The sequence below is a fragment of the Clytia hemisphaerica genome, unplaced genomic scaffold (assembly GCF_902728285.1).
Source record: "Clytia hemisphaerica strain Z4C2 unplaced genomic scaffold, Clytia hemisphaerica genome assembly, whole genome shotgun sequence".
Classification (NCBI taxonomy): domain Eukaryota; kingdom Metazoa; phylum Cnidaria; class Hydrozoa; order Leptothecata; family Clytiidae; genus Clytia; species Clytia hemisphaerica.
Genome location: NW_027103938.1, coordinates 750012 through 773416, shown reverse-complemented (window position 1 = coordinate 773416; position 23405 = coordinate 750012). Strand labels below are relative to the sequence as shown.

General features: G+C 35.8%; 2 protein-coding genes across 3 annotated transcripts in view; both read left to right on the top strand.

The window, feature by feature from the left end:
- LOC136809916 (tRNA selenocysteine 1-associated protein 1-like) overlaps positions 1-23405 on the top strand; it is a 77415-nt gene that overhangs the window by 24027 nt on the left and 29983 nt on the right. The window lies entirely within an intron of this gene.
- Positions 158-23402, top strand: LOC136809909 (apoptotic protease-activating factor 1-like). Of its 2 annotated transcripts, XR_010847031.1 has the most exons (22): positions 158-319; positions 6335-6623; positions 6859-7745; positions 8124-8308; positions 8992-9217; positions 9610-9809; positions 10080-10215; positions 10371-10496; positions 10827-10952; positions 11102-11227; positions 15745-15864; positions 16475-16597; positions 16784-16909; positions 17394-17513; positions 17851-17970; positions 18100-18246; positions 21375-21500; positions 21616-21741; positions 22214-22336; positions 22520-22639; positions 22831-23025; positions 23124-23395. XR_010847031.1 is itself a non-coding variant. In XM_067066472.1 (21 exons), exons 1-21 carry the CDS (start codon positions 257-259, stop codon positions 22969-22971), a joined length of 3756 nt encoding a protein of 1251 aa, XP_066922573.1. In that variant the 5' UTR covers positions 158-256; the 3' UTR covers positions 22972-23402. The 2 variants fall into 2 exon arrangements, 1 of the variants encoding a protein (XP_066922573.1); XM_067066472.1 differs by having other exon boundaries at positions 22831-23402.

Sequence of the window (23405 nt, the reverse complement as noted above, 5' to 3'; positions counted from 1 at the left end):
CTCGGTTTTGCCCCCAGCCAAAAAAAAAGAAAAGATGTTTACATGTCAATATCGGCTTGATACTGCGGAGGTAAATATAATAGTTTTAACTCCATAGTAGTTCGCTATAACTGTTTGTTTATGATACCTACATTGGTAGCCTGAATCAAGGTACACCAAAAAGCCTGCAGGGGTGGAGGAATGAATATATTTTTTGTGTGGAGTGGCAGAGTGGAGCTTGGGGTTGTCTTATTGGTATTTGGGCAGGGGTAAAACCATGAACGAAGAGCAAAGGTTTATATTGATATCAAACAGAAAAGCTATTTCACAAGATTTGCTGGTAAGATTTTATGTTTTTTTTTAAATTTTTTGTCAATCATTTTCTCAAGCGAAGAGTACGCGAAAGTACGCAAAGCGATTCTAGTTTTACTTTACATTAGTGCCGCGGGTCATCAATGGATAGTATTCAATTATCATTATCCCTTTATTTTAATACCTAGAAATTTTGAAAAAAAAAGGAAAAATAAAAAAATTGTATTTTTTACTGCTCTATATTCACATACTGAATTTGAAAGATCTTCTATACTATGTGGCGTTTTTTTGCAAACTTAAAAAAACTGATTTTTGTCCTGCCTTTACGGGACTTTCGCTTAGTGCTTGAGTGCAGCATAGGGTACAAAGTCCAAACACGCGTTTCCCATAATTTTTGTGTGAAGAGTAGGTCTACACTGATGGTTAGAGGACCCTGCTGATGCACCGGACTTAACGAACACCGGACACGCAAAAGTTCGGTGTAAAATAGGAATTTTTCCTACCACCGGACAATTTCTACACAGGACTTTTAAGGAAGTCAGATGTCCGGTGTCGGAGAAGGATATTTTTTCCCACCGGACAATCAAAACACACCGGACATGACCAGTCCGGTGCGTCCGGTGTTTCTTAATTTTTTGTTTCATAAATGTCCGCCGTCCAAAATTCCCTATATGCAACACCGGACTGACACCGGTCTTATTGCGTCTGGTGTAGCGAAAGGATACTTTTTGCCACCGGACAAATACACCGGACAGTCCGGTGCGTTGGCAGAGTCCTATGGTTAGTTGCTCCCAAGGAAAATTTCCAACATTAAAACTCAGCCCCTAGGCTAAGATCCGTTTCCCACCACAAAAAAGCCAGAAAAACAAGTAAATATAGCCAGTTTTCAATGATTTCGCCCCTGAACTGTCAGTCACGGAAATCCTTGCCTTTGCACGGGGTGTGTATTTGCAACGGTTTCAACGATTTTTTCTGACCCTGTGCAAATGAGCTCTAGAACATGTAAGGTAAAATGCGCGAAAATTAACAAATCTCAACTTTAAAATGAAAATGGCATAAAACAAAGACAAATGGAATTTTCACTTTCTCTTTAGAAAATTCTTTGTACAGGCTGGTACAGGTTGAAATTTTGATCTGTGCATTTTTTTATAATCAAGTGTAACATTTTTCCACTCTGTGTAAATGCAACGGGTCGCAGTGATCGAGTGTATTTGCACTCAAAACAATCAAAACAAAAATGGTAGAGTAGAGCTGTGGCCTGTGAGCGGAGCTGAATAATTATTATTTGAGGGCTATGCATGTTAGCCTCCACTGATGCAAGTGGGTAACACTCTCACGGTACATATTATCAAAATTTTGCATCTTTTGCGCCAGCACCACATGACTGTGTGCTCCGAAGATCTTTGGCGTCAGTTACACGAAATTCATACTGGCCCCTGCCCTTTGAAAAGTAAGCAATCTCTGCCCTCCAGATCTCAATGATTTCTGTCATACTCTGAAAACTGGCATCAGTGGAGGCAAACATGCATAGCCATCATCAAATGAATGACCTGTCTGGTCATTAAAATACAACTACGCAGCTCCGCTCGCAGCTCTACTCTACCATTTTTGTTTTGATTTAATTTTGTATTTTAATGACCAGCCAAGTCTTTCATTTGAGGGCTATGTATGTTAGCCTCCACTGATGCAAGTTATATACCCGATCTCACGGTATGTTTCATTCAGGGGAAACTACCTTAACTTGGTCTAATGTTGACACCCCTCCTCTAATTCCGACACCCTTTTTATCAGCTGAAATTTATAGAAAGGTTGAAACTGTTTTTCTTTGCTTAGTGGTCAGAGAGGAATAGTCCTTTTTAAATCAGTGATTCAAGCTTTTATATTAACGTATTCATCTAAGAAAACAGCTATTTTTTTAGAATCTTCCTTTTACAATCTAGTTTTTCTTTTTATAAAAAGTAGATTATTGACGTGTGGAAAGGAATTGCGGCATGACTAATCCTTTTGTTTCGATAATAACATCAAAGTGGGAATTAATTTTCTTCTTGATTCTTTCTTTCCTTTTTCTTTCTTTTCAGTTCACGCTTTCTCTCACTACTTTCAAAGCTTGGTTAGCTCAAGCGGTTAGATCGTCTGTCTCATATGCATGGGGCTTCGAGCTCGATTCCAATGGACATGTCCAATTTTTTCAATTCTTGATTTTTTTGTGATTCTCTCATCACTTTAATTTTGTATCACATTTTCATTAGAGTGAAGATATAATCGACGCGTTATGTAATGTTAATTGCTATTAGTAATTACACGGTCAATTCGAATCTGTGATCTGTTCCCTCCTAGTGAGGAGTTTTGAATATGCTCTTATAACAACCGTATTTATAAGCATTGAATACTGAAATTCAAATAACGACCATGCAAGAAAGATAAGCAAACCATTAGATCAAGTGCCAAACATTTTGACCTGGTAATCAATTATTATTCTGCCTTTAAAGTATAAAACGGGAAGCTCAATGATTCTGAAAGAAGTTATTTGACGATTCTCTTACAAATAATTGCTCGCTCACTCGCTGGCTGAAAGTGAAAGTAGTGAAAGTAGTGAAAGTTGTGAAAGTAGTGAAAGTAGTGAAAGTGAAACTGAAACTGAAAGTGAAAGTGAAACTGAAACTGTCGGTCAGCAAACGCAGACGCAAACGCCTATACCCGTTCTTCTATATCTCAGCCTTGAATAATCACTTGTGGCAAAAAATTGATTGAAGAAGTGATGCTATCGTTACTTATCTAAACCTTAGACAGAGAGCGGAGGTAATATATGCTAGTTACTTGTTTGATTGACCTTCATTATAAAAGAAAGAGAATTAAAAAAAGAAAATTGAAGAATTGAAACGATTGGTCAAAACATGGGATTGTTGATATCTGGCCTGTATTTTCACTTACTGTTGAATCTCTTGACAACAAGATTGTTTTGATACTTCAACCAGGTTTATCGATCAAACCTTATTCACCATGCCACAATCCCAACCAAATGCATTCAAAAACATTTCAGTAAGTAATCAAATCCCAATAGTGGTTCGAAAGTTGGGAGTGGTTTGTAGCGTTTTCGTGTCTCAGCGTGTATTTGTGTGTGTTCCAGCGATCCTTGAAGGTGCTGGCAGTTAGGCCAATGTAAAATTTGCCTGGGTTGTGGATAGCTGATTTGATGTGACATCTGTAGATGACGTTTTCTTCAAGGCAATTCCCTTGGAGTGGTAGCTATTATTCTTACGACAGTCACACGTTGGATTATTGGTGACTAGATCCTGGTTGTTTGAAAGCTTCTTATTATGCAAAGAAATTATTTTTGAAATGTTTGGTAAGCAATTATAATTAAATTTCAATGTATTTCTAATATCTTTTGATTATTTTTAATATTAATTGGAAGCATCTTGATAAAACAGGTATGCGGGTTATGAAAGTAGCTTTTCTACCTCAAGGAGGGGTTATTGACACTAACACTGTCTTATAGTCCTGGCGCCCTTGCCTTGCATAGCCTCTGACAGGATGGGTTCTGATTTTGTAGTGATACTTTCGCCAATTCAGCTCAACCCATTTTGCCAAAAATTCGGTCAGGTGTTTAACAAAATTGATTTTTAATTTTATATATATTGATATATATATATAATCTTTATAATTTGTAGTTAATATGGGTGATATGGTAAGTATTTTTATTGTAAGCATGAAGCAAATAAGTCGTAGGATTTCTTCCATCTAGTTAGGATAAGAAAAAATAAGAAAAAGGAGAATGAGAGTGGCAGATGAGAAAACATGGTCATAAAAGCCTAACAAAATTCTGTCCACTATGGATATATTTTGTAAACTGAGAAAATATTCTTTGATTAATGAGTTGACAGGAACCAAATTAATGTTCAGCAATGAACTGTTAAAATCAACTTTTGAATCTTAAGTGCAGTACTCGTCCTTGTTCCTTGTGTGTGTAGCCCCTTACTGTAAAGTACCGCCATTTGGGGTTGCTTTTATAAGCGAGGGGTAAAAATCATCAGCTCCCAATCCTACACCATCCAAAGCAGTAATATCAAAAAAAGAAAAAGCTCCCATGTTCAAACAAGGTCCATGAAATAAACGAGTAAATCAATCATTTGCCATGTGCAAGTTGATTTTTACAGACTGCATGCAAGATGACTTCAAAATTGCAGCTGTTTGTTGCAGAAAACTCTTTAAAACTTTCTTCACTAAAAATATGATCATTATAACATCGAATTTATTGATTTGTGCATAACATGACTTTAATTATGATTTTGCAATTAGTACAATCCATGGATTTGAATATTTTATTGGTATTTGTTGATGTTTCTTAAATTTAAAACAGGCTTAACTCAATCCATGTGATTTATTCATTTATATAATAACACCCAGCATTATTCCCCCCTGGTATCCTTTAAAATGATTGATTGATTGATTTTGTTTTCTAATTTAAAATAAATATTTTACAAAATCAAAACCAGCTATGCAATAGTTGAACCGTAGACGTTGCTTGTTTTATTGTGTTTGGGAATAAACCATTCGTTCACAAAGAAACCACATGATTTAAATTATAGTCAAATCAATCAATAACAAAATGAAGCTTTCTAACATCTATTTGAAGAGTGTTGCAGTTCTCTACCAATGCAAGCCTCCTCCACTGGTGAATGGTATTCAAAAACCGATGAAACCTGGTGGTTATTCAGATAGTGGTGCCGATATTGCATACCAGCTACAGAAGTTTAACGTACCTATCATCACTCCTGTTGAATCCCCAGTCGTAAATCAAGACTTTGATTGGGTGTTTCCTGACAGCCCTGAAGGGATTGACATGGCTTTGAAGAAAGGAGCAAAATGTTTTTGGCTCAATACAATCCTTTACAAAGGGCATTCGGTTGAAGCTTACTTTGGAAGAGATATTGAGTTTGTTGGTCAGTTACCTGCTCTAATTGAAAAATATGATGATAAACTATTAACCAACAATCTGTTAAGGAAAAATGGCTTGACTGTCTTACCACAAACTTTGATTTCTAATGATCAGAAATTAGACATGTTAGAGGGACTCAATTTTCCATGTGTTATTAAACCAGTTCGTGGGCGGGGTAGTCAAGGAGTTGTAGTGGCTCAAAACCGTGGGGAATTAAGAGGAAACCTAGAACGATTATTTTTAAGCAAGAAATATGGTAATTCACTTTATATTGAGAACTATTTAACAGGGCAGGAAATCACTGTCACAGTTATGCCTCCTGGAAGATACTATTTTGGAAACAAAGTGGAAGACAAAACCACACCATGGTCTATGCCAGCAGTAAAAAGGATCAACCATAAAAATGGTGTGATCCCTTGGAATGGAGATGTTCCTGTCACTGAGAATAGTTTTATAATGGAAGATGACGAGCTTGCCTCAGAAGCGATTCGAAATGTTTATGTTGAATGCGAAAAAGCTTTCAGTATGGTAGAAGCCAGGGCACCGATACGAATCGACTGCAGAGCGGATAAAGATGGCAAGTATTGGCTTTTTGATTTGAATATGAAACCAAACATCACAGGAGCTTGTAGACCTCATCGACAGAACCAAGATAGTTTGACGGCCATTGCAGCAAGGAAAATCGGATGGAGTTATGGTGATCTACTTGCAAATATTGTTGAACAAAGATGGAAGTGCTAGATACATTTCAAATTCCTTTTAGACTTTCTGGACATTTATTATATTTTTTATACACATTTTTTAGAAACATATTGCATATTTCAATTTGTAAGCAACAACCATTTACATCAATTAAATTATTTTTCTACTGGTTTTTCCCAAATTAATCCAAGGATTTTGGTGCTTAGCCTCTTTTCCGTAAGTTAACGAGAGAAGTTCTGTGCTTCAGATATCATAAAGAGTTTTTCAATACTTTTTAAAATTAATACTGATGACCAAATAGAAGAAACCAGAAGCTTTATTATTAAATTTTTTGTTGTTTGACATTGACTTGACTTTTGATGATTCAGTGATAAATCTTATGAAAGTATTTTTTCACTTCAGGTGGGAGATGTCTTCTCATATCTCCAGAGCAAATTTGTATTGGATATCGATGAAGTTGAACTCATCAAAGGTGAATTGACGTCTCGAGAAAAGGCTGAAAAATTGGTTGAAACTTTGCTCTCGAAGAAACGAAATTTCTTTCGTCACTTTTACAAATCATTGAAGTTTGCAGAATATGACCATTTGTGCGAACTATTGGAAAGCGGCGTGGATGATGTAGAGTCAAGTGATGAAGATGGTTCATCCAGTTCTGATGACGAGGACAGCGATGTTGGCGACCTTCCCAAAGGTAAACAAACTTTTCTTCGTTATTTCTTATTCACAGATTGTTTGCTTGTTTTCCTGTGAAGTCCTGAATAATTTGGAGGCGTGCCTCTAAGATCATCAAACTGCATCAAATGCAAATAAGAATTCAATTGAAGATCTGTTTTTCTTTTTGCGAAATATTGTATACGTCGACTTAAAATCTTTTTTTCTTTCACGATTTTCATCTGCAATTCTATGGTATTAGTTTTTATTTTCAGTTGAAACTATCTTACGAAATGGAGGAGTTCCACAGATCCCTCAAATCTTTGTCGATCGACCGCAATGCATTCAGAAAATACAAGACGCGTTGAACGCACTAGAAGAGGATATTGGATGGGTGGTTTTCCATGGTATGGCTGGTAGTGGTAAAACTCTCTTGGCTTCTGATGGTTTGAATAATGAACCTTTAGTGCATCGATGTTTTCCTGGAGGTATCTTTTGGGTGAATGTCGGTAAAGTTGACAATGCAAGACTTTTAATGAAAATGCAGAACCTTTGCCATTGGTTAGATAATGACGGTCTGTATAGAACACCAAAAAATGTGGAAGAAGCTAGAGACAGACTGAGAATTTTATTTTCACTGGAACACCCTAAATCTTTATTAGTTCTTGATGATGTTTGGTCTGATAATGTATTAAAGTATTTTGATGTTCGTTGCAGAACACTTCTGATCACCAGAAACCCTGCAATTGCAAACACCCTCAGTGGTAATATTATCAACGTTCAAATCAAAGAAACATTAACATTTTCTCAAAGTCAGCAAGTATTAGCATTGTGGACAAACATGGAGATTAAAGATCTACCCGAAGAATCTAACAGCATTATCAATCAATGTCAAGGTTCTCCACTGGCAATATCTATGATTGGCGCTCTCCTTAAAGGTCACAAGAATCGATGGTCTTACTATGTCAAGCAGCTTGATGAACAGAAAATCAGTAAGGTGAAGAGCAAGTTGTCTTATGATTATACATCTTTGTATGATGCGTTTGCTGTCAGTTTCAACGATTTAAGTGACGAACTCCAAGAACATTTTGAAAAGCTATCCATCTTCAATGAGAGCATTGGTATACCAGTGGAAACATTATCCATTCTATGGGATTGTGATGTAAGTCAAGTCTTTTTCCTTGGAAAGAAAACTGTGAATAATCTGTTTGTACTGAGGCCCTACGAAAATATGGTTTAAAGTGTTGCAAACAAGATTTTTTACTCTGTTTAATACAGTTCGGTGATCTAAATATTTTCTCCATCTTATTATGGTATTTCTAATATCAATTTAATAAGATCGAAAGAAAAAATAATTTATCGTTTTTTAATCAAGTTAAATTACTGTGATATCTTCAATATCTTCGATTGGTATGTTGTTCAACTTATTTGATCGAGACAGTGGGGGAGAGGGGCGGGTACATGTTAAGAATAAGAATTTAGGTTCGTTAAAGCTATGTTGATTATACGAAGTTACAGAACTTACATTTTTGTTCTCCAGGAAGTCGAGACTGAAGATATGATGGATGAGCTTATTGGTCGATCGCTCGTTACTTCCAATACGTCAAACGAAGATGATGAAAAGAAGACTTGCTATTTCGTTCATGACATCCAGTTAGGTTTCATCAAAGAGAAAATGACAGAAAAAAAGAAAATTAAAGGATTTCATCAACTTCTCATAGATAGGTTTGTTTTTTTGTTTCTTTTCTAAATTAAAGGTTTTATTTTTACATAAGTGTTCCCGTTTCATATCAGACACATATTTCATATCAGGACAGTGTCTGCCTATTGTTATATTATGCTGATTTAACCAAAAACTATTTATTATTTTCGCCTTTCTGGCCAATATTGCTCCACATCCATGTCAATCCAATGTGAAGCAAACGATATCACTCTTATTTGAAAACAAAACCTTTAAGATGGCTAAGAACCAGAAAAAGCTTTAAAACAAGTCAAATGATTTTAGTGTTTTAGGCTTTGAGGACAAAAATTGTCTGCAGCGGGTTTCAGATCCGACTAGATCATCGCCAGTAACGAAAAATATATCATTGAAACATTAATCTACTAGTCATGACAAGGTGCAACAAAAGTTCTCATGTTTTTTGATTGAAAAAATCTTATTCAACCTTGTTTCATCTTTTTTTGTACCAATCTCTAAACACAGTCAAATTTTTGTTACATGTTACTTAAAGAGATGAAGTACAGAGGTCATAAAGATTACGAGCCTTATCCGAGGAGGTTTAGCTTAACACGACCAATACTTTTTTTCTAAAATAGTTCATATTCTGGCTCTGGCCGAATCGGATAATTTCTTAAGGCAATTTTTATAAAGTATACTCTCAAGTTTTAAACTGATACTTAACCATTAGATATTTAGAGAGACATGGTGATTTCAAGGACATTCCGGACGATGGTTACATTCATTGGTATTTGATTTCACACCTCATAATGGCTGATGACGTCACCACCGCTGTCCAATTGATGAAGGATTTGTTTTGGCTTCAACGCTGTTTGGATTCCACGAGTCCTGTTTCCCTCATTACACAGTTCAACGCTTTACTTGACGCAATGTCATCGTCGTCCACAAATTATCAGGTAATGATTTTGTGTCTGTTTTGTCGATATTGAAATTGGGATTGAAAAAATACTTAATGGATTTGCTTTTACAACAAAGATTTTTCGACAAATCCCTGGAATTAAATTCCGTGAAACACGAATATTCTCATGATTTAAAAAATTACCTATAGAATTGGTCTTTTTAGGGCAAAATAGGCCATATTGTAAACAAAAAATCCTAACGACCGCGAAATAAAATTCCGCGAAACTTCTGAATTTTGAGCTGTAAACTGCGAAAATTTCTTCCCTTAAGGTAGAAGGCGCTAGATTCAATCCGTCGTTCCAAATGCAGTTTCTTTTTTTCTTGCTTAAGAAAGGTCGATGATACCTGTTTACCCCTTCCAGCTTTAAACTCAACATTCTCACCTCAGGAATCAGTGGAACTGCTATCAGACATCAGACGGTTGATTGGTGCACATTCCCACTTGTTTGCTTCTGAAGAAGATGACAAGATGAATCTTACGCAACTCGCACTCATACAACCTTCTTCAAATCAAGTCTTGAAAATAGCATTAGAAAACGGGAAAACGAAACTGAAAGAGAAAAGTGATTCTGTCTTTTATCAGTGGTTGTAAGTCCAATTTGAAATACTTTGGTCTCATGTACTTATTGTACTTTTCGAATCTGCTCCCCACCAAAAGGCCGATTTGTTTGTTGCCTATCGGATGCAGAATGTTTATTTCAGAAATGCTATTTCTCTCGAATAGGCTCTCCTGCAAATTACTAATAAAAAAGTCTTTAAATAAATTGCATAGCTTAGAAAATGTTGTGTTGCTCAACTGCGTTATATTTATACTTACTTACTCCTAAATAACCATCTCCGAAACTTTTCTATCAATAGGAACCGACCAAAAGAGATACAAGACGACCTGACGCTGTCCATTAAAGTACACGTAGACCAAGTGAATTGTTGCAGGTTGGATCATTCCAAAGAAAACCCCACAGTCGTCTCTTGTGGAAGCGATCACCTCGTGAAGGTAATGACTACACCCGTACATTTCCCTACATTATGCATCTATGCGTCATCAAGTTTATTTGATTGTCAGATTCCAAATAAAAACATAAAAACAAAAAGTTTTGTGGAGACAACCTTTTGCTTTGAATCTAACTTTCTTTTTCATTCACCATTCAGGTATGGGACAGTGTCAATGGCAAAATCCTATCTACGTTAGAAGGACATAGTGATAGTGTCAATTGTTGTTGTTTTTCTTCAGACGATAAACGAATCATTACAGCTTCAAGTGACTGTACCATACGAGTGAGTGATTAGGGGATTGCTTCATTAAGTATGTGATTTTTTTGCACAAAAAGGCTGAATCGATGAAAAATCTCAAAATTTGCCTTATCCGGGGGGTAAACTTGCTCTTTTTGGGGGTAATTCTGCTCCGTTTGAGGGTAATTTTGAATGTCTAGGGGGTCAAAAGTCATTTATCCGGGAGGGGGGGGGGTAAATTTCCAAAAAATGTTACATCCTCCACCCCCTCCCCCTCCCCCATGTTCAATTTGTTTTTCTGGATAAAGCCAACTGTCGTCTTAGACCTATTTAGACCTATTTAGATGACATGACTTACTTTCTTTTCCCTTGTAGACATGGTCATTAATGAACGAGACGGAGTTGAAATGTTTACGTGGACACAGGAGCGATGTTTTATGTTGTCAATGTTCCAATGACGATCAATTCCTTTGTTCTGCTTCTGTCGATTCCACTGTCAAGGTGAGTCCTCCATGTCAATCTTTTTATTAATGGTTCAAGAAAAAGAGGGCTATAATTTGATGGAAATCGCTTTAAAACCAATGCACGAAAACACTTCTCCCAATATAGAGTTATTTAATAACTGATTGATTGGATGTTATAATTTTTAGATTTGGGACATGGAGACTGGCTTTCTGGTCTGCAGTTTTGATGAACACGAAGATGTTGTCAATTGGTGTTGTTTTTCACACGACTCTAAAATGGTAGCCTCCTGTTCAAATGACCAATCTCTGAAAGTAAGCGTTTTGTTTGTGTTACATTACAACACAAGTTTTATTTATTTCCAGAATCTTTTTAAATGTTTCTTACACGACAACGATGCTCAAAAGTCGCGAAAATTGAAGGAAAAATTGAATTTGAAAATATTTTGTACAAATTTCAAAATATATCTTGTTTTGAATGTCAATTTGACCAGGACCATTAAAAAGTGCTAAATTCTCATTTTTTCCATTTTTTATTGGAAAGAAGATAAGAAATTACAAATAAATTAATAAACTTTGTCAAAAACTCATGATGGTTTGGTCTTTTCTCGATTGCTAAATCAAAATTATTTCAATAAGTAATCTACGAAAATTATATGATTGAAAAACGAAATTTTGATTTAGTCTTTACACCTTCAAAGCCGACCAAATAATAAAAAGGTGAATTTCATATTAATGGTTTTTCATGAAATGGTTTTCTTGTAGATTTTCTGATAAACAGACGGCAACCTCAGATGTCACCCTGATTGTCCTTTTTTCCTACTTTCCTCTACTTTTTCAAAAAGAAATAGTCCCTTTCAGACTTATTTTGTACAGCTTTTGTCGATTCTTTATATAAATCTCATAACTTCTCAAAAGTTATGGTATTTCGATGTCGTCTGGTTTCTCTTTTGAGCTGATCAACTGGTGTGATGCACGCGATTTACCTTGTCTACTGTTATCGAAATAACACTACATCTGAATGCCAAAGCACATGAACTGAAAAGCCTGATCAAGATTTTCGGACTGAACCACAAACTTTAACTAGTTTTGTTATCAACACGATTAAAACCTCTAAACCATGTTGTCACACATACAGAACTTTTTATATTTCGCAGCCACATTTTGTCACATTGTTGGTATCATCTTGTTGACAAAAGTGCCGTTAACCGAAACCTTTGGTGCCAACCAGCGTTTGTATTTCATGAACATCAGTGTCTGTGATATCGTCGGTTGTCTACTCTCCATAGTCACCGTGTTCGTGAAAGTTCACATCACGCCAACATTAGATCCTAATTTCATCATCATGAAAGTCACATTTTTCGGTATCTACATTTGGTATATTGGATTGATGACTTTGATGACTTTGGATCGCTTCTTAACCGTCTTCTTAAACATTCGGTACCGTGTTATTTGTACACGACGTAAAACAACCATTGCACTATTAGCATCTTTTTTATTTTCGGTGATCGGCACTTTAGTTTTCATCGAAATGCCAGCCCCGGAAGCAGAGAAGATTGCAGTTCTTTATTTGTGGCCAACTTTGGATTCGATCTTTCTATTTGCAACTGTATTAACATACACTTATTTCTTCAGAAAGCTACGTGCTATTCGTCAGACAGAGACCAGATTTGTGAATTTCGTTGCCAATAAAAATGAATCCGTGGATTCGGAGAGAAAATCAACTAAACGAAAAAGTTTTATGTCTAAAAAACGGAAGAGAGGACAGTATAAGAAGACTTTCTTCACACCAACTCTCTTGGTCGCTAATTTCTTTATTTTCTGGCTGATTCCTGATCAAATAAATTTCGTGTTTTTCTTAACCGACCCATCAGAAGAAGAGTTTATCAATTTCAAGGATTACTTCGAGGCATTGAAGACGATCTATCCTTTTGGCATTCTGTGCGATGCTTTCATATATATCTTTTCTCAACGAGAAATATTAAGGTATTTGAAAAGGAAATTACGTTCACTTAGAAATACTGGTAAAAATGGTGGTGGTTCTTTTGTTTGCAAGGGTGAACATTCTCTTAAGTATTGAGAATCAAAGGATTTCAGAGAGCAGTGATAGTAAGTGGAAGTGAAAATGTTACAAAAATATACATTTGAAGGTGGACTTGGAGGACTGTGCTTCCATCTAAAGCACTGAATGTACTGAAGAAGCTAGAAAGCAGAAATTAAATTTTCGGTAATTCAAAAAGTATCGACATCACTGTAAATAAGATAAAGTATTTGGTGTGAAGGGTTTAATTTCAGTTCTTATATTTTCTCTTGTCACAATGATATTCAAGATCCAATATACCTTGAATATAATTTAATCATTTTCCATTTTCAAACGTTTTTTTACGTTGGACCAATTCCAAAAAGCTTAGTAATATCAGTTTCTTCATTAAATAATTGATGATTTTTGTACTTAAATTGTCTTGAAAATGAGATGAAAGTTCGCACCTACAAAGCACACAAATTACGACAATTCACTTATTGTTGAGTATTGGCTGCTGTAAACCAAACACGCAGAAATCAGTATATTTTATTGTTTATTGCTTTTGATCCTAGGTTACTGAATTTTTTTTGTTTCTATCATAACAAAAGGCCTTATATATGTTTCCTTTTGGAAAGAAAGAACACTTTAAATTTCCTTCTTCGACGACGACGACGAAGAAAGGAGAACGATTTTGAGAAGTGGTGTGTGAGCGTAAAACAAATGTGAAGTTCTTTTGAAATTAAAAACTCGTGGTTTTGAAGGAGACTATAGAAGGCCATTAAACTTTATTTTCTCTCATACAAATGGAGGTAAAAGACATCATCAATGTTACGCTTTATCTCATTTCGGTAATCCTGCACAGCTTCGGATTTATAGTTTTGTGGAAAGTACCAGTGGGGCCAAACCTCTCCTCGACGCAGCGTATCTATCTGTTGAACATCAGTTGTTGTGAGCTGGTTTCTTCAATCATCTTTGTGGCAATTCGTTTTCTTCTGGACAACGAACTCTTTGAGGCAGCTGTTCATCTCTATAAAATCGCGATTTCGGGCTTATACTTCTGGTACATTGGTTTGATGATTCTGATGACATTCGATCGGTTTTTGATGGTTTACCTGAACATCCGCTACCCTTTGGTCTGGTCAAATACCAAAACTAATATCTTGTTAGCTGTACTATTCATTGTCTCTGTATTATTGTCTGTGCCCGTTGTTTTGACGGAGATGTTCGTTATCAATGATATTATTCAGCTCTACCTGTGGCCTGTTCTGGATTTCACTTTTCTGTTAACAGCTGTTGTCACTTACACCTATTTCTTCGCCAAGATTCGTCGTCTTCGAAGTACGCAAACACAATACGCTTCATCCTCCCGCACTGCTACCACAGACATCTCCATAAGGCGAACAAACACCGAAAGCTCAACCAACAACACTGCATCCACCAAGGGTCCCTCCTCCATCGAGTTGACACCTCAAGGTAGTGAGGTGGTGAAGGTACCAGTTAAGCGGCAGACATCGAGTAACATCACAAAAAAGATTCGTCGTGGATTTTTCACACCAACCCTTCTCATTATCACTTTTGTTATCTTTTGGCTCATTCCTGATCAAATCAATTTTTGGGACAGCCTCATGGCGCATTTCTATGACAGAGAAGTGGTCAGTCGCATGCTGCAAGACATCTTAAAGAATTTATATCCACTGGGTTTCATCTCCGACGCGATTATTTACATTTTCCTTCAGAAAGAAGTAATTACCTTTCTCAAACGTAAAATCTCAAACGCTATCGCTTTCAAGTGATACTCGGAGAACCAGACACGCACAAGGAGGAGTCTGGGTATGGGTGTAACGTAGATTGTAACGCGTAAACAATTTGCTGAATGTGTTTCGCTGCCTTGGATCAATGAAACATCATTGTAATTTGTAAACTAAGCGCTAGAAAAAAACTCCTAACTGTGTAGACATTCAATGGTGATATGGTGGGAAGAACGATATAGAGAAGTTTCCGAGATGGATAAAAAAACGCAGAAGTAGTTGAAGATAATCTTCTTATTCGTTGAAAACGTGAATAGCCAAATACGGAACATTGTGAAAATAAGGGGAAATAATAATATGATATTTGACGACAAAATGTAAATTAATGGGATATGATTTATTAGTTTTGATGATACCTATTATAACCAATAATTATTTCTTCCTTTCCATATAATATTTTTCATTTCACTATTGTGACTTAACTGCGTCGAGATGGTTTTTAAAAAACAATTATAACAATTAAAACAATTAATTAAGATCGTTCAATAATATTGTCTATTTGTTCTGTTAATTACCAATCGAATTTTGGGTGTCAGAGCCTAAAGTTTGACTAACTTTTCCATCAGAACTGTGTGAGCCTGCTTCAAAAGTCTTTCCCAAAGTCCATGCTGCTCCCCAACTTCCCAAGAGTACAACAATCTCAAGTGGTAAAGAATTATGACCAAATATGTCCATAGAAACGCAAGTCTTTCAAAACGAGTACTCTAAGGTCCTGAATAAACGTCTCTACCCTTTTTTTCGAACCCACTCCCCGTTCTTATTAGGATGCCACCCCGTTTATTTGTTTTTGAAAATATTTTCAGCTATCAGCAGCTGAATTGCTCTAAATAGCCTGGTTTTAGCTTATAATTATTTTTTTTTTGGGGGGGGTGGGGTTAGAGGTACAAATTCTGACCCCCTCCCCGTTTATTTGATTTTAAAAGAATTCCATACCCCGACTATTCGGGACGTTCAATACATCAACTCTCTTTTTCAATTATTTATCTCCTCTTTTTCACTAGATATGGGACATTGATTCAAGAGAATGTCAGACTCAATGGTGCGATGAAGATTTCATTGCTTTCTGTATTTTCACACCTGATGACGAACAAGTTCTCTACACAATCGGTGATCAAATCAAGGTCTGAATTTATTACATACCTTTCTAGTCGGAGACGGCGAGGGCGCTGAAGGAATTCAACGTGTGTATGACAAATAACGTAACTTGGTCCAATGTCGACATCCCTCATCTAATTCCGACACTCTTCTTATCAGTTCGTGAAATTAATTTCAAAACTACAGTTGACGCTCTCTAATTCAATCTTCAAGGGGAATCGGATTTTCATCGAGTAAGGGAGCTTATCGAATAGTAGAACGTCGGATAAGAGAGCGTCAACTGTATCTTTCTTTGCTCAGTGGTCAGGGGGGGGGAATAATCCTTTTTCAATCAGTGATTCAAGCTTTCATATTATTCCTGTCTCTAAAGAAGGGTGTCGAAATTAGACGAGGGATATCGATATTAGACTAACTTAAGGTAGTTTTGATGTTTTACTGAAATCCATTTAGATTAACGGTACCAAAGTTTGTTTTTTCTATTGATTTTCTTCCTTAGCAGTTTCACTCTCGCATCATTTACAGCTAGTACAAAAACTATCAATCAACCTTTACTGTGTGACTAAATTAATGTCGATTTATTCCCTGGATAAAAAGTCACACGATGTTGAATTGAACGGGGCCATTGTTTTCTTCCAGATTTTCAACTTAAGCGATGAGATGGTGGAGAAGACCATTGAAACACCGAGTGATGTCCTTTCGTTAGCTTTCTCTCCCAATCAACAATACCTTGCTTCGGCGCACACCGATATGTCTGCAAGGGTTGGTATTCATATTATTAAATTATGATTCAGTTTTCAGTTTTTTTCCACACACTCTTTCCTCTGGTCTTTACAACTGGTTAAATGATATAACGCGTGGAAAGAATGGTAAAGTATTTGGAGTTAACTATTTACTACTGTATGTGTGGCAGAACTCGTGATTAATGTTTTGTTTTTTCATCTACAGTTGTACGACTTGGAGAATGAGGTATTTGTGCGCGTGTACACTGGCCATTCAAGCTGGTTGACAAGTGTTTGTTTTTGTCAAAGCAATCGAACTCTCGTCACTTCTTCAGCCGATGGAATATGCAATGTAGGATTATCCTCTTTTAACAGAAGGAAACAAGCTGGCTGAGTGTATATTTGCTACTGTTACTGGGGACTTGAATGTCCTGATCTGATGGATTCAGAAAAAAGAGATGATTATTCTATATTCCATCGCTTTTGTTATCATCTTCTGCAAATCTTTAGGTCAGGAGGAGGAGGCCTTCAATATAAAGTCTGTCTCAAAATAATTTGCAGCTGGAGAAAAAAATGGCTGTAACTTTTGATAGAATTCGAATCAAGTTGCGATTTTGTGCTCGTTAAAAAGATATTCGTGAGTGGAATATTATCAAGTAAAAAATTGAGAAAAAAAAGGAAAATGAAAATGAAAAATGAAGAAGAAAAAAACCAACTTCTTGTAGAAATGTGGTATAACTACCATTTTTAGATCATCATTATCACTATGAAAAATTTTTTCAAAAATATTCATTCAATCAAAAGATATCAAACAAAGCCTCATCCTTATCTTCCAGGTTTGGTCATTGAACACTGAAAACTATTCGACAGAAAAGCTCATACCTGTTTTCGATGCATCTTTCCTGGATCCAGAGCATCCTTTCATTGCAGCATGCTCCAACAAGAATCAAGTTAAGGTAATCGATAAAGGTTTTTCCTTTCGTGAAAAAAATGATTTTCCTTCTGAGAGTTGTTGTAGCGGAAGAACAATCTTGTCATCCGAATATTGTTATGAAATTGAAGATTTTTTTCCTTATTATCTGGAAACAGTTTTGTTATTTAAAATGCAACGGTAGATCGATTCAAAAGAAAAGATAGGTTAGGTGGGGTAATATGTCGAAAAACCACTCTTAAAGAGAGAATATATGTACGATTTTGTATAAACGAATCGATTTATTTGAATTGCTTGTGTCACCAGGAATCTTTACGAAATCATAACACTAAGAATTCTCATCATACTCCTCTCCGTCTTAGATGTTCCGAATGATTGGTTTAGCCGGTGAAAGTCCCGCCTTCAAGATGTCCATTAGTTCATGTAAAATATCACGAAATGAAAAGATGTTGGCTGTTGGATTATCGAATGGAAACATCGAGGTTTACTATCTTGAATTCACTGACAACTCAATTTTTCATCTTTACCATTTTAGACTTATCTTGAAATCAAATTATGTGATCACCAGATAATTTTTATCTAAAACCGGAATTTTATTTAAAACTTTTTAGGTGATGGAGATTAAAGCTATAGAAGATAGCCCGAAAATTTCTTTCCATCAATCGTCAACATTTGAGAAGCACAAGAAAGCGATCGTTAAATTAGAATTCACGAGGAACGATGAGTTACTCATGTCGTGTGATGAAGAAATTATTACTGTAAGAAAATATTCATCTTGAACATTTATGTGTTTAGTCGTGGTGAAATTTTAGTTTTATTTAATTGTGATCGTGTATCAAAACGTTTCTGTGGAAAAAGCTCGGGTTAGCAAAAATCTACTTTCCTTTTAGAAAGTTAAATAATCTCGAATTAAGATTAGTATATGTAATCACATAACGAGTGCAATTCGAATATTGAACGAGTGATTTTTTTGCTATTAATTTTCCGAGTCCGAAAGGACGAGGAAAATTCTAAACAAAAAAATCACGAGTGCAATTTTCTAATTGTACGAGTTATTATGTGATTGCGAGCTAATCGCACAATGGCTTTCACTCACGGCGTTCTAAATTTAGAACGCCATGCTTTCACTACTTTTTCCCAGTTAGGAAAGTAAATTACAGAAATTACACCGAGAGTTTTATATTTTTCTCTTCTCTCTGTGTCTTTCTTTTATTGGCCCAGCGCTAGCGATAGGACCTTTCATTTGCATTTCTGTCTGTCCGCGGTGGTGGATTCCTTCTGTGTGTCCGTTTTGGTGGAAACGGCGCTTAAAACCAGTACCACACTTCTTAATTTTGGCGTCTTAAAAGCAAAGAGCTCGCCAAAGTCGGATACTGGCTATGAAAGATATATTCTCTGATTTCGCACTCCGTAAACACACAACGTTTGCACAAAAACAAAACAAGTAGCGGTCGAAGCGAGAGTAGGCTGTAGACTTTCTAGGCCATTTTCTTTAAACATATTTGGTCAAGAGACTTTCAAATCGAACAAAATTTGTAGTGAATTTGCTTTGTAAACCTTTTTCAAACATTTTGCCAAATCTTCTAGTCTTTGCTCAAGTTTTCATGAAGTTTTATGAGTGATAATTTCATAAACATAAAATTCTACCTCAAGAGTATTGCTATCTTTTTTCTTTCTTGTTTTTTAAAAGACTTTATTTTTAGTAAATGGCTTTGATATCAAAAACAAATAAAGATGGAGTTACAGTAGATTACAAATACAAATCATGAAATAGTTTATCAAATTTGGTTGTAAAGTATGTGGTGTGATTGGATAGAGTTAGAGATCGGTGATGGGTTTTTAGTTTTGCAGGACGCAGGATTTATTTAAAATGAACACATTTTGTTGTCGCTTCAATTTGAATGATGGAAGTCATTACTGGATTTTGACAATTTGACAACCTTGGACAACTGGACTGTGCTGGACAATTTTTTATGTTGGGGCGATTCCATTTTTCAAGATACCAACTATGGTTTTTATTGAGATAACTTTTTTTTGGATGAATATTCAAATTGATTTATGGCAAACCAGTGGATTTCTACAAAACATTACTGAAAGATGATACAATTTCCAATAGTCGTTTTTAGGCAATCACAATGATCTAGGCCGTTGGTAAAAAATAGCTTGGTTCCCATCACCCGACCGACCCTATTTTTTTTTAAGTAAAAGGAGTCGAAGGGACAGGAAGTGGTTTTGGCGCTGCTCGAATGTCATCATCAACCTCCGCCATTACAAACTCTGAGCGATGTAGCGAGCGGTGTTTGAGCGGATTTCCATCCAAATTTAATCCGAAATCCAGCTTTGTATGGATTTTTCCCGATTTTCATTTTTTGGACCAAATGGAACCACTCTGGCTATAAGAACCTGGGGTTTAATTTTTAGAGAAGGGTTTTTCAAACAACCTGGCGGATGAAGATACTGAGTCGCATGATATTTTTGAGCATACATTTTTTTAACCCCGACCGTCCCACTTTTTCAAATTTGGGGTGACGGGAACCAAACTATTTTTTACTAACGGCCCTATTGAATATAACTAATTACTACAGACTGTCACGTTCGCCTAAAGCTCCCCATAATTAGTGACAAAAATATTACGTAATAAATTAACGACATGATAACCTGGTGCCTTACAACAACAGAACTTTCCTGGCACTTATTCGGGATCCTTCCGCTGCTTTTATCTGATAAACTGGCAAAGATAGTGTGTTGCCTTGGAAATGACCACCTAACTAATTATTTTGATTGAGTACGTACTTCAACTTTTTACCTAAACTTGGAAAAAACTGTTTTCTGGTCTACTTTTCTTACCTCATCAAGTCGCACAAATCAAGTTGCATATAAATGAAAGGCTTTTATAATATGATAATCACAGTTAGGAGCTATCTTCCCAAGTTTGGGCAAATGAAATTTGGATTAAACCTGCAAGCCATCAGAAGGAAAGTTTTGAAGAGGTTTTTCTTTCGAATTAACTGACGTCAGCATTTTGTTGTGCAGGGTGATTGTTTTTGCTGAATTGTGCTGACGTCAGCAAAGTTTGAAAAAAGATCGTATTTAGTAAATCAGTGAACAAAAGACCACCGACATTTTTATATGTTTTACTAGGTTATATTCTTTTCATTACGTTTTAATGGTCATTCTTCATAATAAAGATTTAAGAAACAATATTTCGACCTCCTTCGTGGAGGTCTTCATCAGGTTTAACAAACGTTCGGTTGAGATCATTGAATTGACGTCAGATGACATCAATGCAATCATGCAATGAACTCAACCTGATGTGCGAAAGCATTGGATTCCAGAACCTTGACGTCACATACTGACCATCGTCTAGATTTAGACCATGTTCACTATTTGTGGCGCTGTCTTACGGAACTGGATCTCCAATATATTATAATAGGTTATATTGTGCTCTAGAATTGATTTGAAGTTTTACCACTGGCACCCTTGTTAATCAAGTGAGGGTCTCACTCCAACCTATCTTTATCTTTCGACCTCTCATCTCTCTCTACTTTTGATACCTTTAATCAGTTTCAAGTTTTTAATTTTTTTCATCGGGCTGGGCCTTCACGCCGCTAGGATTCTTGTTGTTGTTTATTGATTTTCTTTCTCACAAAATAAATTTCGAATGCAATTTAAACGTTCGATACAAAAAGAATGTAAGAAAAAACATTAAAATCAATTTTGTAAACATTGGCGCGGAATTTGAAGAGTGTGATTAACGATTAATTGCTCTCTACAGGATGCAATTAACGATTAATTGCTCTCTTTGAGGGCGTGCCAAATAAGAAAAAATAACCCATCGTGCGATTATGATTGTAACATCTCCACACAATTATCTTTCCATATTTAGATATGGGATGTAGCGTCAAAAGAATTGTATCGGACGTACGAGTACCACACAGAAACAATCACTAAATGTTTGACTTTCGATAACGGAAAGTATTTGGCTTCAACGTCTTACGATGGAAATTTCAAAGTAAGTTCTTACAGTAATTCCATAACAATATTATAGCCACATATCTGTCTTCACAAAATGATTGTTTTTCGGATTGATTCATCAAAACTACCCTTAAACTCGTTTCATTCACCAGATAATGAACGTAGAAACAAATCTCGAAGTTTTTTGTTACGAGAATGAAGAAAATGCAATGATGTCGTGTACTGTTACCCTGGACAACAAAATGGTGGCCGCATGTTCTTCAAACAACCAATGCAAAGTAAGGCTTCTAACCGTATATTCCACATTTGAGTACTTGCTCAATTTGGCCTCAAGACATAAATACTTAATACTTAATACTGTGACTAGTTATCAATTTCATGAGTCAAATATTTTCTTTAAAAAAGAATGTATGTATTCCAAATTTTCATATCTGTCAAAAGTCACGGTAAGTCACCTTTCCCTCTAAGGTAGGCTGAAAATGGCCGAAAATGGACACACGATCGTTTGATCTGAAAAATCTGAATACATATTTAAATTTAGCAAAGTTCCGATTTTCAGGCCTAAAAAGCAAAATCTTTTTTTTTTCTTTTTCTTCTTCATTTTTCATCTTTATTTTCAAAGTTTTTTAAAGATTTCAATAATTCGCTCTAAATGTGTTGATTGCCAATTTTTTTAGAACAGACTTTAAAAGTGTATTTGTTAGAATCTGTTGTAAAAAAGTATAAGTTTAATTTATCATCTTTTGACAGATTTGGTCATTTGACGAAGGGCAGCTTCTGCATACTTTGGAAGAGAATGATGTGATTAGGACCATCCAGTTTTCTGGTGACAACAAATTCATCGCTACTGGGTGTGATAATGGCTCTGTCAAAGTAATACTTTCTTTTTTTGGTGTGTAACAGTGACATAGAAAGTCTTTATCTAAAGATAACCAAAGTTAAAAGAGATTTCCATCATTCAAACGCAAATTACATTTGATAATCTAAGTTTTTTTGCGCTATAAATGTATTTAGCTATCTTGACAGCAGATGTTTACTTTTTTTTGCTTTCATCAGATTTGGAACACAAAAATGGGCCGTTTGAAGACTGAGATGAAAGATCATACGGGTTGGATCACCGATATCAAGTTCGATCGAAAATCGCATCTCGTACAAACTGTCAGTGATAACCTCAAGGTAACCTGCCTAATAAACGCACTCCTCAAATAAACGCCCCCTTCGAATAAACACCTTCCTTTATAAGTCTCTTCGAAACATGCAGCTATAAGGAAGAATCATTTATAAAGGGAAGCTTAGATATGTGTTAATAATTGTATTCTTTCAGTAATCAAACAAATTTGGACTCATTCCGATTTTCATTATTTCAGTTTTTCAACACAAAAGGAGACCGTTTACAGACCATTCCGTTGATCGGGCATTACCTGACGGCAGTTCTCCCTTCTGATGACTTTACGCTCTGCATCACTGTCGATAACCAAGGATATTTGTACGTTCTGCAAATGGTATGAAAGCTATCGTTGTCTCGAATGTATAATAAACGTACTCTCGGGTACCTAGTAGCCGTCCCCCCCCGCTAATCAATTTTTCGAAAATTTTCCACCCAGGACATTCTTATTCCAATCCCCCCCCCCCCGCTTATTCCAATCCCCCCGGCTATTAGGTACCCAAGAGTACATGAGGTAATAAATGTTTATGTCAATTATCAACCAATTAATCAATAGTAAACCTAGATTTTTCAAATTAGTAATAAAATTTTTATTATGAACTCTACTTTTAAAGTATAAGTTATGGAGATTTTTAGGTAGAATATTTTTTTTATTTTTTTATTTTTTATCGATGAATTTTTTTGAAACCTTCTCTTACTTTCTTGTAACAAAACTTAAATTATTTACAAAATTGCATTAAAAATCTTAAAATGAAATAGCTCTAGTATTTCTAAAAT

What these genes read in the sequence shown, in the direction of transcription:
- LOC136809909 (XM_067066472.1), top strand. Translation starts at nt 257, where the DNA reads ATGAACGAAGAGCAAAGGTTTATATTGATATCAAACAGAAAAGCTATT. An exon ending in CTGTCGATTCCACTGTCAAG is followed by an intron (nt 10,953 to 11,101) that starts GTGAGTCCTCCA and finishes TATAATTTTTAG; the next exon opens with ATTTGGGACATGGAGACTGG. An exon ending in GTGATAATGGCTCTGTCAAA is followed by an intron (nt 22,337 to 22,519) that starts GTAATACTTTCT and finishes TGCTTTCATCAG; the next exon opens with ATTTGGAACACAAAAATGGG.